The sequence below is a fragment of the Engystomops pustulosus genome, chromosome 4 (assembly GCF_040894005.1).
Source record: "Engystomops pustulosus chromosome 4, aEngPut4.maternal, whole genome shotgun sequence".
NCBI lineage: Eukaryota > Metazoa > Chordata > Amphibia > Anura > Leptodactylidae > Engystomops > Engystomops pustulosus.
Window position 1 is genome coordinate 47,602,181 of NC_092414.1, and position 18,869 is coordinate 47,621,049.

Below are 18,869 nucleotides of genomic sequence, written 5' to 3' on the forward strand. Positions count from 1 at the left end.
AGAACCCTTCAGGCTCATTAACATCATTTTAAAAGTTGATATTAGAAGGAAGGAGGCCATGGATGACAAATATAAGAAGATACCACAGTCCCGGTGCCTGGATCTATCAGCAATGTCTATGGTTTATCAGGATGGATTAAGATGGTAGTTGGTAGTGGAATCTCCTATCATTACCTATTCTGATTTCCTATTCACACACATTTGGTATCATTATACAGACACAGGCACTCTCCACCTTCAAAAATCCACAACTTTTTAATTTTTCCGTGTACAGATCGGTGTGAGGGCTTATTTTGTGTACTGCCAGAATTCCAAATGTGGTGAAATTAGCAAAAAAAAAAAAAAATGCACCACTTTTGCATTTGCCTCACTTTCTTGAGGGGTCAGTTTTTACGACTTTCACTGTGCGCTCCAAATAACACCTCTGCTTTATTCCCACCCCCCATAGTGTGTGTATATAATATATATGTATCACAAGTTAGTCCTCAGTATATTATATATATGTTATATTTTATGAGAAAAAATATTTATAAAAGCTGTCTATATTGCCCCTCGCAGCCAATCCTAGCTCATATTTAATTTTTTTTATATGTGTTTGAAAAACGTATATCTTAGCTGTTATTGGCTGTTATATGTATCTCACATATGCAGTGGTGAAAGGTGAACGAAACAGTGTCATGGCTTTGGTGGAGGAGACATGGCGTTTCTTTAGCAGAATCAGCTGTAGTAAGTGTAGGGACTACTTTAACACATCAGGTGGAAGCATACCCTATGAAAGAGAGTCGCCTGTAAAGCATTATAGGACTTATGGTTGAACTGCCTCTGTCAGTGCCGTGCATGTGCCTGGCTAGGCCCCTCCCACATCTGTTTCTGTGTGACACAGAATAGATGCTGCACAAGCATCAAAATAACAAATACAAAAGTATTTATAATTCCAGGTAACCATTATGAATAGATTTTTGAAATATTTTAACCTCTTTGTGAGCATTTTGAAGTAATTAGTTTCGTGGCATAACCCCTTTAATTAAAAAGTTACAGTTTCCCAGGTTCTCTGACCCTCCTTACAAAGTGTTGTTACTTTTTGTGAGAAGAGACAGAGACCTGAGGAGAAGCTGCTGAGGAGACTGTGCATAAAACACCCCAAATCCACCCAATTTAACTTTAAATTACCCCCTTGTTAGGCTAGCTAGTGTTAGGGTTATAGCTAGGGTTAGGGTTACAACTAGGGTTAGGCTTACAGTTAGCACTCCGAACTGTAACCGTAACTCTAACTGCAACCCTCATCCTAGCTGTAACCCTAGTTGCAACCCCAACCCTAGCTGTTACCCCAACTGTATCCCCAATACTGTTACATTTTGTTGGCCTAGTACTCATCTGGTGTTTGTGTAGAGTTACTTTTTTAATGTTTTTTTCTGTGTAATTTTTTGTGTTGAAATAAAAAAAAAGTACAAAAAAAATCTAAATAAACTTAAAAAAAATATAGTTGCATTGTTAGTTTCACAAGTGTAATTTTTTTTTTTCATTATTGTGACTGCTGTTTTTCTTGTGTGGTTATGTGTAATTTTTGGGTGAAAAAATTTGTGGTACTATGGCTCGTCAAAGACATACAGTTAAAGCAGGCAGTGGAAGCGATACTGAAACTGGGTCTGAAGTGGAAATGTTCTCCAGCAGTGACGGTGATGATAGTGATTCATGTTAATGACAACCAGCAGGTCCCCTCTCCCCACCCCCAATGATCTTGGTCGTGACCCCTTGTTTAAATTACATTAACACCCCCCAGGATGCCCCAGTGACATAGGGTGTAGTGGCAAAATAGTGTAGGACTTAATGCGGCCTCTGTTGCATAATTTCTACACCAGTAACCACTCGTACAAACACCTGCATTCTGCTTCTACAAGGGTTTGTTGAACACTCTGCTAAAATAGAAGGGGCTTGCTGCAAGATTTGGTGTGAAAGCGCCTGAGAAGAGGGGAATCAAGAGGTCTTTGCGGTGGCAACATGCCTACAATAAAATATTACTGTAATATCTTGGGGGATGATCAGGCATTGCAGCCATACCTGGTGCAAAGAAAATCCTGCGCCTGGTATAAAAAGGTGGCCATATACCTTCTACAAGAGGCAGCATATAATTCCTTTGTGCTATACAAAAAAAATCCAAATGAGCACTATTCATTTTCTCAGTTTCTGGAAACAATTGTAGAGAGCCTTTTATTTCAATCTCGTGAAGCCACCGTCAGCCATGATCCAGAAAATGTCCGACGTCTTGTGGAATGTCATTTTATGCACCCTGTACCCGCTACGGAACATAAACAGTATCCACAAAAGAGCTGCAGAGTATGCATCAAGAATGGCATACAAAGGGATACAAGATATTATTGCCCTACGTGTCCTTCTAACCCTGGTCTCTGCAACTATCCCTGCGTTGAAATTTTCCATACCGTCCCACATTATTAAAATTTTAATCCTCACCACTTACTTTTAGGGAGAGTGAAACTGTATTGCATCAGTAGCTATCCACATTTTTAAAATTCTGAATATCCCTTATACCCCTTGATGAATACTAGATGTACATGACATGATGTACACTTACAGGGAGCCATTACAAAAAAATTGCAGTTTTAAATGTGCATAATCCCTTTTGCATTAATGTTTGAAAAGCTTGTTTGGTAAAAAAAAAAAAAAAAAAGTTCACTATACACCTCGATAAGAGGTATATACTAGAGTATAAGCCGACCCAAGTATAAGCTGAGGCCCCTAATTTTACCACAAAACCTGGTAAAACCTATTTTTTTTACTCAAGTATAAGCCGAGTTTGGGTTTCAGCACCTTTTTTGTGCTGAAAAACTAGGCTTATACTCGAGTATATATGGTAATTTATATGTCATAATTTCAGGCAAAAGGGTATATCCACATCTGTGGTATGTTTGCCTGAAGAATAAATTGATTAACACATTATTTGCTGTATTTTCCCTATCAACCCTTAGTGAAAAATAGGGCAAGAGAGACTATTTGGAGACTATTTACTGTTTGTCCCAATTCTGTTAATTTTTTTCTTTTCCTCTTGACAATTTCTGTGATGAGTGTAGTCTGCAATCATTTGTTGGAAATTTCCACTGTTGTGGTTCCTCAGACGCTCTGCAAAAGCATCATAGTACCTGAAAAATATTCCAAATATGTCTGCTAAATAATACATACAGCCCATGACATATGGAGCATTGTCATATTTGAGAGAAATAAACTGGGTCTTCATTTCCAGTTTCAACTCCTTCACCCTAAATTATCATTTAAAATAGCTTTTTTTGGGCAAAAAATTATTTTTCTTTTTTTGAGTAATTTTATGAAAACTCTAAAAGTTGAAAGTGATCATTATTATCCATTTACTTTCATTGGGGTGTGTAGTTTGCAAAATGGGGTCACTTGTTTGGGGTTTCCACTGTCCTGGTATTCCAGAGGCTCTTCAAATGATTCATGGTGCCTAAAAACAATTCCAAAGGAATCTGCCCCACTGTGTGCCCCTACAGCAGGGCCACATATACACTACTAACATATTCAAGGGAAAATGGATAAACTTTGGTGTGCATGTTTTTATTAAACCTTTTGCAGTGTGTAAATTTTGGGGCTAAATGAAAAGCATGACGTTATAGTACTGCATAATGCAAGAACGCACCTACCGCCATGCATTACTATTATGTAAAATGTCGGGAAGTGGTTAAAAAAAAAATATCGAAATTTCTAAATTTTGTCAGTATTGTATTTAAACTCGTGAAATATTTAAAGGGTTAACAAACTTTGCTTTTTTAAAAAAAAAAAAAATAGTTTAAGATGTAGTGTTTTGAAAACTGACTTATGAGGAATTTCTGAAATTTAGTCTTTACAAAGCACTTTCACAACTGCATTGGCCCCTAAAAAAATGGCTTTGCCAGGTGCAACGGGTGATTATTTCTATAGAGGGTAAGGATTCTACCTCATGCGTAAATTATAGGCCAATTTCCTTTCTGAATATGGATGCAAAACTGTTGGCAAATAGATTGAACCCTGGTCCACCCCCCGATCAGGTGGGATTTATCCCATCTCGTGAAGGGAGGGAGAACACCCTCAAAACCTTCATGTGAACCGCTCAAAGCAGTCAATGGTCCCTGCTTTCTCTAGACGCTGAAAAGGCATTCGATCAGGGCCTTACAACTTTATGGCCTGCGCACCAACTTGATGAAAAGAATTTGCATAGCATGAAAGTGGAAATGGCTCTCTATGCAATTCTTAAGTACATCTGCAAGTCCCTGTGTATTGGCACATGGGTAGTAGGTCTCAATTAGGTCCAGTGGCACTAGGTAAAGATCTCTCTCCAAAGTGTTCATTGTACAACAGATTGCCAGAAGGTTCAAAATGGAAACAATCTGGTTTTCCTAACCATCTTCCTAGTCCCCATCTCACCTTCTTCCTATCAGGTTGGGGTATACATACAGGGATGTGTGACTAAGTAGAAGTATGCAGCTTCACAGGTTACTATCATTTTTTCATTAAATTTTGCACCAAAAATGCGCCCAAGCTCCACCCCCTACACATGCATACATTGGTGCACAGGTCTAAGGGGTTTTTGACGCCAAATACACAATGACAGCGGTGCTATCCCTCATGAGAGGACTGATGCAGAGGCCAGAGGAGAGCAACCGTCCTGCTCATTTCCAGGGGATTCCTCCAGCTACACAAGGTGGTTGGCCTACTGCAGGGTTCTGTTTCCTGTCACTCAGGGTGATCAAACTGGTGAGGTGAGAGGAAGGGCAAATCTTTACCCCTTACCGCCAAAGCCACTTTTTACCTTCCTGAAACTGCCCATTTTTTTTCAACTCTGACATGTGTCACCATTAGTAGTTAAAACTTTCGAACTTTCACATAACAATTTCAAAATAACTTGCCTTTCTCGTGACACTTTGTACATAATGTTAGTTAGAAAAATTTGTGGCAGGTTTTGAGTTTATGAAAATAACTAATATTTGGAAAAATTTGTGATTTTCAAAATGTTTTCTTTTTTCCACACATCGCCATAAAAAATGTGATGGCTAACATTAACCAAATGTCCGCTTTATGTTGACATTGTTTATTATGCAGCCTCAGTTTTGTAGGATGTTATGGGGATTTTAAATTTAGGTGGGATTTTTCTTCATTTTAGGCTACATGCACACTGCCGTGTGCCAGCTGCACCGTAGCACGGCGGGCACACAGCAGTGCGGGGAGAGGAGGAGGAGGTGAGCCCAGCTCACCCCCGCCCCTCTCCATAGCGATGTATGGGCCACGGCGCCGTAACACGGGAATAGATAGGACATGTCCTATATTTTCCCGGGCTACGGTGCCACACCGTACCGCTCCTGTAGGGCGCCGCGAGCCCATGGAAGTGTGTGGGGGGGACGTATTTTTGCCGCATATACGTCGGCCGTATATACGTCCCCCATACTGTAGTGTGAATGCAGCCTTAGTTTGTCATTAGCTTATTGATGACATTTTATAAACTCTTGAATGTATGGTGGAAAATTCTAGCTTCTTTTTTGGATCGTACACAGCACGGTGATACCCCATTTATAGTTTTTTTCTTCAGTAAAATTGTAAAACTATATCGAGAAAATCTCATTTATTTTCACATCGCAATCTTTTCGGAGACATAATATTTTTTGGTTGACGGAGCTGGTTTAGGGCTTACTTTTACGTGTAGAGTGGTCCTTTTCAATGGTACCATTTGAGCGCACAACTTTTATTGATCACTTTTTAGAACATTTATATGAAGGGATTTTACAAAAAATTTCCTTTGGCTAGTCTTACGGGGGTTTGTTTTTTACGGTGCTCACCTAGCAGGTCCAATAAAGTTTGAGTTATTGTATAGACTGTTAGATGCTGCGATACCAAATATGTGGGTTTTTTGGAGATTTTATTTTTACTTTAATAGAAATGTATAGGAAATCTGTGTTTAGGGACTAACAATGTAATTATTAAGTGTTTTTATCAAGTGTTTTAAACTTTTTTTTTTTACTTTGCTCCAATTGCTTGTTCAAGCTCCTATTCATATAACACAGTGCAAGGGTACACTCACATGACCCCTCCCCTCCAAATAGAGAACAGCACCGCATGGACTGAATACACAGGGAAAGAGCATGCTCCATCTTTTCCCTGTGTATGGCAACACGTGTGGCACTGTACCACCACCACATATATCCCGCCAGACGTCTGTATGAATGTACCCCAATACAGATGTATTACAGGAACCAGCTCCTGGAAGACAATGCAGCCTTGGGGCACTGGCAGACACCAGGGCTGACATCGGAGCCCCAGACGACCCCCATCCCCAGTAAGCTCCGCAGGGGGTTCCAATCTACTGTAGACGACCCTTACACGGTCACACATGACAGCGTTGTGTAAGGTGTTAAACCCGTAACATACAGATGGCACCCAGCTCCGAACATATCTCCCAGAATGCAGTACTATTTAACGGTTCTGGGTTTTCAATGTCCCTGGGGGAGTCCCCCTGGTGTGCCGCTGTGGAGGAAAATGGAATTCTACTTTAAATCCTTGGACATTTTAAGGGATCTGTTATCTTCCATCACAAAAACTAATTACTGAAGCCTAACAGGTGAGCACCAGGGCCGGCTTCTATGACTACTACCACATTGATAATATTGCCATGTGTTAATCTTGAAATGGTAAGTGACTAATGTACTGCATGTATATTTGTACATGTACATGCCCAAAACGAAAACATACACCCTCCCTCCCCATTTTCAGCACACCTGCAGTCAAGCCAAGCCTCTCCCCGCATCCATCGAATTGTGCCTCAAAATGCAATTCAAACACTGCATGTGAACACAACATGATGGGGATTTTCCCCACAAACACTTAATTCCATATACGTGTGACCTATTCACTAGCTCAACCAGGTTGTGAAGTTTTTGTCATGCCGTTTCAGACATCTTTTGTACTTACACGTTCTGCAAAACATTGTAAGCATGCTTTTCTAGAAACTATGAACAGTCCCATAAACCACATCTTTTCCTCTTGTAGAAGTAAACAAGTTACATTTCACATTTATAAGTACTTCGTTCACAAGTTTATTATGAAAAAAATTTGCTGCCCTGGTTTGTGACTGTTACAGAAGACATCCTGTCAAAACTAACCATAAACAATGGACAGTGACAGAGAATGCAAACGGGAAAAACAAAAACAAAACTGGGCATAGGAGAGAAAGAAAAAAAAAAATTAAATTAGATTGTTTTCCCTGAAAATAAACACATTTGAAGTCACAGAAGAGGCAATGAAGGCCTTGGTACTTATTCTTTAAAGGTCCTTAAATCCCTTCACACCGACAGAGGAAGCCTCAAAAGGCTGCAAAAGCCCCCCACCCGGGAGCTAAAGGATTTCCCAGACTGTATTCTTACCTACAATCATGCCGAGTAAAGCTATCGCTAAATGGAAAGTTAAATTGTATCATATTTTTGTTGCAGTCTGAGAAAGCAAAAGGAACTACAAGTAGTGGTATGCCAAGATTTTCTTTTTTTCTTTGACAATGTCACTCCAGCATGCAATGAATGGGTCTTTTCTAATGTGGTCACGGGCTGTTGAGATGAGAGGCTTTGCTTTTGTATATGGCACATCTTTTGGTCCATTTGAGAACAGTACATGTGTGACAAATGCTCTCTCCAGACTGAAGTTACTGCTCCTCTTCTCGGCTCCCAGGTCAAAATCCTGCTTGTGGCAATACTGTACAAGTGTAAAATTCAGTTTAAAGAAAGTAATCTGGGGTGCGGCGAGTCACATGTGGTTCTCCTCTGCGTGGGGCTGGGTCAAACTGCAAGCTTGAAGGGAGAAAAAAAAAGAAAAAAAAAAAAGAACTTTTTATTGAAATTTATTGAAATCCGTACTCTTCACTCCTAGTGTTTAGTACAGGCTTGTTACCATTCCATTTATAAAATGTAAAAAAAAATATTATAAATTACCGTATATACCCGAGTATAAGCCGAGGCCCCTAATTTTACCACAAAAACCTGGTAAAACCTATATATTTTTTTACTCGAGTATAAGCCGAGTTTGGGTTTTCAGCACATTTTTTGTGCTGAAAAACTAGGCTTATACTCGAGTATATAAGGTATATCTATATATCTTCATAGATTTTATACAGAGTAGAGACATCATAGATCATTGCAAGGACATAATCAACTTTTTGAAAAGCCAGTCCATATGTAAAACTGCTTTCTAGGATACTTACAATGAATATTTCAGAGTGTCATCAAGTTCCATTATTGCTGCCTGGTTACCACATCGGTAACAATAGTTGGGAGCACTAAAAATTGTTACTACATTCCGGTCATGGCACCAGTTGTAACCCTGGAATAAGGAAAAAAAAAAAAAAGTTAGAAATCTTAACCCCAATTGCTCATTAAAAGAATATATTTAATTCTTTTATTCCTTTACCTCCATCACCAACTGATGGGCTCTAGAAACCAATGTAAGGCCATTAGCATGATTAAAGGTTTCAGAGATGTCTTGTCCAAACGTGTAACCCGCACCTCTAGGAGAGATACCCCAGCCACCACGGTCATCTGGATCAGACCACAGCAAGTCACACATCGGACCCTAAAACAGGGAAACAAAATGTCAATATTGGATGCAATATTCGTCAACCAAAACATGCTGAGACACAACAATGGAGCCCCCAACAAACTCAAAACAAGTCAAGCAGCCTACTTATACTGGGACCTGTCCCAAAAGAAAAGATAATCACAATGGCTATTCAACCCCTTCAAGCTATGCCATCATATTCATGTACTTATGAGGATGATTTGACAGATACCTCATGTGGGACTTCTTGCAGACGATCAAGAGCACGGATATGATCCAGTGTGTCTATAGAAGGTGACAATCCACCATGTAAACAGAATATCTGTAATAAATAAGGAATATAATATTACAAAGGCAGGTTTAACAGTTAATATGTAGTACTTGACCATTACTAGGAACACCAAATTTGTGCTAGACTAGCAGTAAAAGTTCCCATAGAGCCCTATTAACTGACAACCTTTAAGCTAAAAACTGCTTCACTCAGAGGCGCATGGAGAATGGGAATCTAAGTCATGTATGTACATCTAAACACAAAATTTAACTTTATGACAATTTTTAATTGCAGAATAACCATTAGTTCCAAATAATCTGCTTCCTACTTCCATAACCTTACCTGGCCATCCACTAAGGCAGTTAACGGAAGGTAATCAAACAGATCAGTGAAATATTTCCAGACGTTCGCATTTCCATATTTTCTCAAACATTCATCATAAAACCCATATACTTGTGTAATCTGTCTGCTTTCATGATTCCCCCTTAGAATAGTGATACGTTCACGATACCGAACCTGATGATGCAATAAATTGAAAAAGATATTATGTATTCACTTGCAATTCTAAGTTAAGTATATTAAAAAGTTTAAATATTGGTTGAGATTCAAATTTACCAAGAAACTGCAGGACACGTTTCTGAACCATTTCTACTACAATCACAAATTCATAATAATAATTTACCCGTACCTTAAGTGCAACAAGTAGTGTTACAGTTTCAACTGAATAGTAGCCTCTGTCGACATAGTCTCCCATGAATAAATAATTTGTATCTGGTGATTTGCCGCCAATTCTGAACAATTCCATGAGGTCGTGAAACTGTCCATGAACATCTCCACACACCGTTACTGGACATCTAACTTCTTGGACGTTGGATTCTTTTGTCAAAATTTCTTTTGCCTGTAAGAATATATACATGGTTAATAGCACAAATCCAACAGGCCACACATACCATTTTATGTTAACATTCTAAAAAGACAAAAATCGGTCAACAGGCAAGTGTACAGTAGGGTTGCACGATGCATCAAGACAATTTTTCAAACTCAGAACTGTTCAATACGAGGATCATTTTTCAATACTGAATGACTTGTGCCGGCAGAGCAGAACACACATCAGGGAGGCATCATGAACTGTCCATATATACATGTCCCCTATGATTTGTAAAGCGCTATGGAATTTTATGGCACTATAAAAATAAAGATTATTAATATAAAGTGTCAGTGTTTGAGCTGGTCTTGTAATGCAGATGGAAGGGGCAAGGATACAGACAGAAGACGCTATTAATGAGAAGAATCCGACCATAGTAAGAGGATTTAATGTCGTGTCCAGGAACAACAAAAATTCTAAACACCAGAAATGAGACACCAATTCGGTGAATTGCTGTATTTTTGTTAACAGTGAATTAGAGAATGTTATTTTGTTATCCTGAGTACATTTAACTCCTTAAGGACGCAGCCATTCTGTAGCTTAACCCCTTAGCGCTTTGCGTCAGATATATCGAAAGCAGAGGTGTTCAACTCAAGATATGCGCAAAATCGGCATTGGGATACACGGAGTACCGGCTATAACAGCCGACACCCCAGTGTAACACCTTCGGTCGTAATGGTTTAAACACCCGCGCTCGGAGCCCATTAAATGCTGCGGTAAGCGATACAGCTGCAATTGACCTGTCTTTGGAGGGGGTCTTTCCCCCACACCGTTTTCAGGGGACGACGATCATTGCAATCGTAGAATAGGCTGACCCTGCTAATAACCTGCAATACATCAGTATTGCAGAGTATTATCATGAAGCAATCAGATTATTTCTTGTTCATGTCCCATGGCGTAAAATAGAAAAAAGTTAAAAAAATATAAAGTAATAAATCAATAAAAATGGTCATAATTCCCATAACATATAAAGAGACCTATAACCCCAAAAAAGTCTAAATCATAACAAACCCCACATATATAGTATCCGTAACAACCTGTAAAATAAAAGTAAATAATTGAACCCACAGATGAACAGCGTTAAAAAAAAAAACTAAAAAACCTGCCAAAAATTGTTACCTATACATATCCACAAAAATACAATCAAAAGTGATTTAAAAAAAAAACCATGTACTCCAGAACAGTGCCGTTGCAAAGTACAACATGTCCCAAAAAAAAAAACCAAGCCTTTAACCAGCTCCATAGCCAAAAAATTAAAAATGTTATGCCACTTGGAAGACTGCAATGCAAAAATGATTTTTTCTACATTAGGGTTTTATTTGACATATTTAGTAAAACTTAAGGGAAAAAAATCAAATATGGTATCCCTGTAATGTTATTGAACCATAGACTAAAGATAACATGATTATTAGGTTATAGGGCAAACACACACAAAAGTAAAAAATCCAGTACAGAATTTATGCTTTTCTATTCCTGCCCTGAAAAAAAGTTCCTAAATTTTCAACAATAGAGGATATCAACCCCAAAGTTTGAGGGGGGCAGATTTAAAAATGGGTTGATTATATAGGGGGTTTTGATGTTAAATATGTAAAATTTCATTCAAAACAGTATTTATCCCCAAAACAGAAAAATCTGAAAATACGGAAGAGTGATATTCGATTTGTAAGCCGCGTGACATCAAAATAATTTATCCAGACATGTAAAAAAATTATGAAAAAAAAATATATATAGGAAATGTTATTCAGCAACTTATTTAGGTGGTAGATCTGCCTGAAAACAAAGACTTTGAATTTCGAAAATGGCAAATTTTCGACTGAAGTGTGGGGGGAAAAAAACAAATAAAAAATCTCAGAATTGCTTTAAGTAACAGTGTTCGAAAACCATATAAAGCGACAAGTCAAAATACAAAAATTGGGGTTGCGCCTTTAGCTATAAAATGGCTGCGTCCTTAAGGGATTACAGAGGACCGGTCACCAAGAAATTCGGCACTAAGAGCTGCTTACTAAAGCTGGCCGGTGTATTCATGAGGGGGCAGTCTGAGGCGCTGCCTCTTCCCCAGAGCGCCCTGTTCGCTCCGTAGGTCGGCGGTGACTGCATGCGATAGTCACCGCCCCCTCATGAATGCACCGGACAGCTTTGAGAGGGGTCCGACGTTTACATTTTACTCCGCCGCACTGTTAGAATGACAGCGTTATAGGAAACATTTGTTTAAACACTAGGTGCTGCTTACTTAAGCTGCTCCTAGTGCCAAATTTCCGAGCGACAGGTCCTCTAAAGCTCAGCCCCATCTTTTGTATTCCGACTTGCGTCGCTTTATATGATTATGACGTACTTATCAGAGAGATTATGAGATCATTTGTTTTCTCACATGTTGTACTTCATTTTATTTGTAAATGTAGGCTGATAAGTTTTGAGTTTATTTATAAGGAAAAATGATGAATTTTTGGAAAAATTTGCCATTTTAAAAATTCAACCATGGAGTATAGACCCCTCAGACAAGTTAAATGCCACGGTCCTGCAGCAGTTGACGGGTCAAACACCAGCGATGGGAGCCCACTCCAAGTCACTGCGCTTTTTTTTTTTTTTTTATAAACATAGGCATCTGTGTTTTATCTCTGTATTAAATAGAAGCAAAGCTTGTTTTTTTTATGCACTTTTTGGCTAATATAAAGCACACCTTTTCTTTTATAAGATTAGTTACCAAACCTCTCATGAGGCTAGACTTCTTTGCTGAGGAGCATTTTGTGTAGACAGAAGTGGTGCACAAATCAAATCAACCCTTTCCTACTCAATTTGAAAGCACAAGCACACAAATTGAGAGAAATGTTAGTCTCCCTTACACAACAGTAACCCAAATAAAAAAATATCCATAAACTTAGCAAAGATAAACAACTCCTTTAGATGTGCGTTATTGTATTATCAGTGCGATATATCATTGAAGCATACAGTGAAAGCCATAAAAACTGAGTCAGAGGAAAGTGATGCAAAAGTTTGCATATTGAACCACATTTGGAATTTTCTTGCAGCTTACTAGTACACGGCATGGAATAACAAGCTTCACTGAAAAGTAAAATTTGTTACTCAGAAAATAAGCACTCACACAGCTATGTACAGGGAAAAATTAAGTTATATTTTTGAAGGCGGTGAGCGAAAAAAAGCCTGCAACACAAAGGGGGTTATTGTAATTTTGATAATGCAGTGCACCGGCCCCCGGGGGAGACTTGTGGACTGCGAAGTTGATGCTCCCCGTCCTGCTCCATCTCTACCTGCCCGCAGCTGCCTGCGTTTATGTGATTGACGGGACCCCCCCCCCCCCCAAAAAAAAATGCATTTTTTTTTTCCCACCAATTACACTGCATTTGGGATTTTTTTACCCCGCTTTCCAGTACACAACACGAAATAAAATATTGTCACTGTGAAGTTCAATTCGTTACACAAAACATGCCCTAATGCAAAAGGGCCTCTGCCTTACAAATTCATAATTTTTAAAATGTCTGGATAATTTGTTGTGATGTCCTGCTGCTTACAAATCGAATATAGATTTTCTGTATTTTCACAATCTATTATTTTGGGGATAAATACTGTTTTGAATGAAATTTTATTTAGCATTAAACCCTCCTAAATAAGCAACCAATTTTCAAATCTGCACCCAACAATCAGAAACAGCTTGTAGGAAGATTGGAAACCCCTTGATATCTTTATAGTAATTGAGTCAAAATAGAGGTGAAATTTAGAATGGTCAAATTTTTTCAGTTATTCTTATATTCTTTTGTCATTCTCATTTATCCCTAAAATTTACACATTTCCAACATATAAAAAGAGAATAACCATCTTAAAATGTGTTATACAATTTCTCCAAGTGTTAACATTTTGGAGTTGGTATCCACCATTGTTGAAAATTTATGAACTTTTTTTTAGGTCAGGAGTAGAAAAGCATCAATTCTGTACTGGATTTTTTTTTTTTTTTTTTTTAACTTTTTTTGTTTGTATGTTCCCCGAATAGCCTAATAATCATGTTATCTTTATTCTATGGGTCGATACGATTACAGGGATACCATACTTGAATATTTTTTCTTATGTTTTGTTAAATTGGCCAAATAAAACACCAATGTGGGGGGAAATCCCCAAATGAGCAGGACGGGCGATAGTGGGGTAAAGACCCCCCAAAGGCATGTTAAATGCTGCAGGTGTTAGATTACCGGCGACTCCTGATGCCGGTTCGGCTCGGGTGCAGAGTACTAATAGCGGGAGCCCACACAGTACAGCACCGAGTGCTAAGGTGTTAAAGGAATGAAAAACTGCCATATACAAATCGATTTTTCAAAAAGCAATATTGCACAGAGCAGCATGGGCTGTAGGGCTGCTTGCACACAGCCGTATGGGGGACATCGGTACAGCTGCACATACATCCCGTATGCCATTGCTATGGAGAGGGATCACGCCTCCACTCCATGATGCGGAATGTATGCCTGCCCGGCGGGCACACGTTTGTGTGCATGCAGCCTAAAATCTCACCGATACAGTTCAGCTCTTGAAAATAAAACCCACAGAGGGAGATTTATCAGAAGTGCAAGAGCAAAACTGTTCTAGTTGCCCATGAAAATGAGAGAAGCTATTATTTAGTAAACTAAAGCGGACTGGTTTCCATGAGCAACTAGAACAGTTTTACTTTCACATTTCAGAAACCTCTCCCCCACAGTCTAAAGAAAATCTACCATTTACAAATATCCATCATTAGCCAGGCGTTATGCAGATGAAAGTCCAGGTTTTGTATTGGCCAGGAACGTAGTCGGAAAAGAGGTTTTTTTTAAATTATGCCAAGAGCTTCCGGCGCACCTGCCTGTCACACAAGGGGCTTGACGCTCGGGTATTATGCTTGTTATTCACGCCCACAGTGTGACAAGCAGCCCTGCCCGCCCTCCATTTCTCTCCCCTTAGAGCTGGTGAAGTCACTGAGCTCTTGGGATCTGTAGCACAACCATGGTGACCTAATCCGGAAGCATTGGAGCCAGTGTATAACAGTGCAGAATGCACTGCTGCGCTGGAGCTCGGTGATGTCACCGACTCTTAGGAGGGCGGGCAGGGCTGCTCGAGTCACGCTGTGGGCTCATTAGCATAATTGAAACCCTTTTTCCAATGAAACACCTCGGTTCCTGGCCAATACAAGACCCACACATGCATAACACCTGTCTAAAAAGGTATGTTTGCCTAATGCTTGGTGTTTCTAAGTGGTAGATTTCCTTTAAGCAAAAAATATAGCAAAAAAAAAAAAGCCATTGCACCTAAAGCCATGAAATGAGCCAGAACTTTGTTAATACTTTGCACCTCCCATTAGCTGGCATACATCATGACAGTTATATCATCCAGCATCAGGTACCCGAACAATACTGTGCAGTCTGACCTTGAGACACTTGATAAACAAGCCAAGACCAACCAAGGGCTTTATAGCAGTCTTTAGTCCGACCAATCCACTCAACTCATTCCATGAAGTTCCCACTGCCGACCATGTCAGCAGACTAGCATGTTACTGTCCCCACACAGCATTGCTTGAGAATTTACAATTTATTTCACATCATCCGTCGCATTTAAATGCTGAAGGCTGTGAGCGCGCCACAGGCTGGGCGGCCATAGGCGCGGTCACGCGCAGCAGCGCATTCCTGCGGAGGGGGCGGAGAGTAGAGCAGCCGCCATCTTAAGAGCCGAGCGGCCGCCATGAGCCGGCTAAGATGTCAGCGCCGCCAGTCAAACCGAACCGCTCGCTTCGCGTAACGAATAAAACGGGCGTTAAGTCATACATTTTGCATAAAACCCCACAAACAAGTGGATCCCCATGTAGGCAGCGCATAAGAGACGTTTGGCAACACCAAGGGCATAGGGAACTATGCCCCAATAAAGTGCGCCGAGGCAGGCACTGCGGAAGATACGCCATCTAAGCACAGCTATATTCTCAGACAGCGTTACCAAGCAGTCCAAGTAACCCCAGAACTGTACTAGAGCATCGCCTCTCCGCTCGCGCACTTTACAGAACGCTCCTACATCGGCATGTCAAGTCCGGACGTTACGCTACCTAACGTTAGGATTAAGAAGAACGGAGAATTGTAGACGCGGTCACAGCGTCCCCAGCAACCAGCGATGTGATCTATTGTGAAGCTGCACTAGAAATACACAGCACACAAGCCTCATTCACAGCAGTGACAGGCCCACCAGCATAGCACCCACCTTCTCACACAGGGTCTTGACCTGGCTCTCGGATAGTTGTTTGCATTCATTTAGCTGCTCGATCCATTGATCCAGCTCCTTGGTAAACGCCTTTTCATCCATACTAGGGCTGCTTGATAGCCGGGCTGGCTCCGCTGTGGGCCCGCTAGGCCGGCAGAGAGGAATGAACGGTGAAGACGACCCACAGAGGCCGCACTCACTTGTCAGTGGTAAGAGCGAATAAAATCCGTGACCGGTCTCAGCAGCGGACAGAGGAGGCGCGATCACACCGCTCCAATATTAACTCAGTAGTGGCACAGAATACCAGTAATATCAGGAAGCCGGGAACACGTAATCCAATCCTAGTTCTCCTACAGCAAGAAAAGCTTCTCTTCGGAGCGCCGGCTCGCTACCTCCTAGCCGCTCTTGCTTCGTGTAATGGCCGCCGTGACGTCATGCACTCCTCCTTTATCGCTATCACCTCCTCCCAGTAGTTAGAGTCCAAGCTCTGCTTCTACGTCACTTCCGGTGCAGCGAAACCCCGCCCACATGCGTTCCTTTTCATTTATTGCAGGCCAGCACGTTGCGAGGGTGTGCCGTGTGACGTCAGCGCGTATACTACGCGCTCCATGGAATGTTTTCTAGCTGTAGAACCGCAGTGTTGTGAGCTGGATGAGATCACTGATTACATAGCTACCAAGTTTTGGGATAGAGAATTGGGGATAAAAAATACCTCCACCTTTTCGCTATAACCTGGCAGGGCCGGATTAAGGTTGGTGGGGGCCCCTGGGCGCAAAATCTGGTGGAGGCCCCCACTGTGTGCAGCGTGCATACACGTCTTCCTGCACACTATCCACGCAGTAACACCGCTACATACAGCCGCCTGATCCCCAGTAATACATCTATATACAGCCGCCTCGCCCCCAGTAACACAGCTACATACAGCCGCCTCACCCCCAGTCACTCAGCTACATACAGCCGCCTCACCCCCAGTAACACAGCTACATACAGCCGCCTCGCCCCCAGTAACACAGCTACATACAGCCGCCTCACCCCCAGTCACTCAGCTACATACAGCCGCCTCACCCCCAGTCACTCAGCTACATACAGCCGCCTCGCCAGTAACACAGCTACATACAGCTGCCTCACCCCCAGTAACACAGCTACATACAGCCGTCTCATCCATATTAACACAGCTACATACAGCCGCCTCATCCGTGGTAACAAAGCTACATACAGCCGCCTCATCCGTAGTAACACAGCTACATACAGCCGCTTCATCCGTAGTAACACATCTACATACAGCCGCCTCACCCCCAGTAACACAGCTACATACAGCCGCCTCACCCCCAGTAACACAGCTAAATACAGACGCAACGCCCCCAGTAACACAGCTACATACAGCCGCCTCACCCCGAGTAACACAGCTACATACAGCCGCATCACCCCCAGTAACACAGCTACATACAGCCGCATCACCCCCAGTTACACAGCTACATACAGCCGCATCACCCCCAGTAACACAGCTACATACAGCCGCATCACCCCCAGTAACACAGCTACATACAGCCGCCTCGCCCCCAGTAACACAGCTACATACAGCCACCTCGCCCCCAGTAACACAGCTACATACAGCCGCATCACCCCCAGTAACACAGCTACATACAGCCGCATCACCCCCAGTAACACAGCTACATACAGCCGCATCACCCCCAGTAACACAGCTACATACAGCCGCATCACCCCCAGTAACACAGCTACATACAGCCGCATCACCCCCAGTAACACAGCTACATACAGCCGCCTCATCCCCAGTAACACAGCTACATACAGCCGCATCACCCCCAGTAACACAGCTACATACAGCCGCATCACCCCCAGTAACACATCTACATACAGCCGCCTCGCCCCCAGTAACACAGCTACATTACAGCCGCCTCACCAGTAACACAGCTACATACAGCCGCCTCGCTCACAGTAACACAGCTACATACAGCCGCCTCGCCCCCCAGTAACACAGCTACATACGGTCGCCTCACCCCCAGTATTACAGCTACATACAGCCGCCTCACCCCCAGTAACACAGCTACATACAGCCGTCTCTTCCCCAGTAACACAGCTACATACACATGCCTCTCCAGTAACACACCTACATACAGCCGCCTCATCCCCAGTAACACAGCTACATACGGCCGCCTCACCCCCAGTATTACAGCTACATACAGCCGCATCACCCCCAGTAACACAGCTACATACAGCCGCCTCGCCCCCAGTAACACAGCTACATTACAGCCGCCTCACCAGTAACACAGCTACATACAGCCGCCTCGCTCACAGTAACACAGCTACATACAGCCGCCTCGCCCCCCAGTAACACAGCTACATACAGCCGCCTCACCCCCAGTATTACAGCTACATACAGCCGCCTCACCCCCAGTAACACAGCTACATACAGCCGTCTCATCCCCAGTAACACAGCTACATACACATGCCTCTCCAGTAACACACCTACATACAGCCGCCTCATCCCCAGTAACACAGCTACATACGGCCGCCTCACCCCCAGTATTACAGCTACATACAGCCGCATCACCCCCAGTAACACAGCTACATACAGCCGCCTCACCCCAGTAACACAGCTACATACACATGCCTCTCCAGTAACACACCTACATACGGCCGCCTCACCCCCAGTATTACAGCTACACACAGCCGCCTCGCCCCCCAGTAACACAGCTACATACGGCCGCCTCACCCCCAGTATTACAGCTACATACAGCCGCCTCACCCCCAGTAACACAGCTACATACAGCCGCCTCGCCCCCCAGTTACACAGCTACATACGGCCGCCTCACCCCCAGTATTACAGCTACATAC

The 18,869-nt window shown here is 42.1% G+C and overlaps 1 protein-coding gene across 1 annotated transcript; it reads right to left on the reverse strand.

Annotated features, from left to right (window-relative positions):
- Positions 1-7,067: 7,067 nt before the first annotated feature.
- On the reverse strand, positions 7,068-16,507 carry PPP2CA (protein phosphatase 2 catalytic subunit alpha). Its single transcript, XM_072145836.1, has 7 exons — positions 16,014-16,507; positions 9,558-9,767; positions 9,212-9,385; positions 8,831-8,920; positions 8,452-8,613; positions 8,246-8,364; positions 7,068-7,835 (listed from the first exon to the last, which is right to left on the reverse strand). The coding sequence occupies exons 1-7, from the start codon at positions 16,113-16,115 to the stop codon at positions 7,763-7,765; spliced, it is 930 nt and encodes a 309-aa protein (XP_072001937.1). The 5' UTR covers positions 16,116-16,507; the 3' UTR covers positions 7,068-7,762.
- Positions 16,508-18,869: the final 2,362 nt, after the last annotated feature.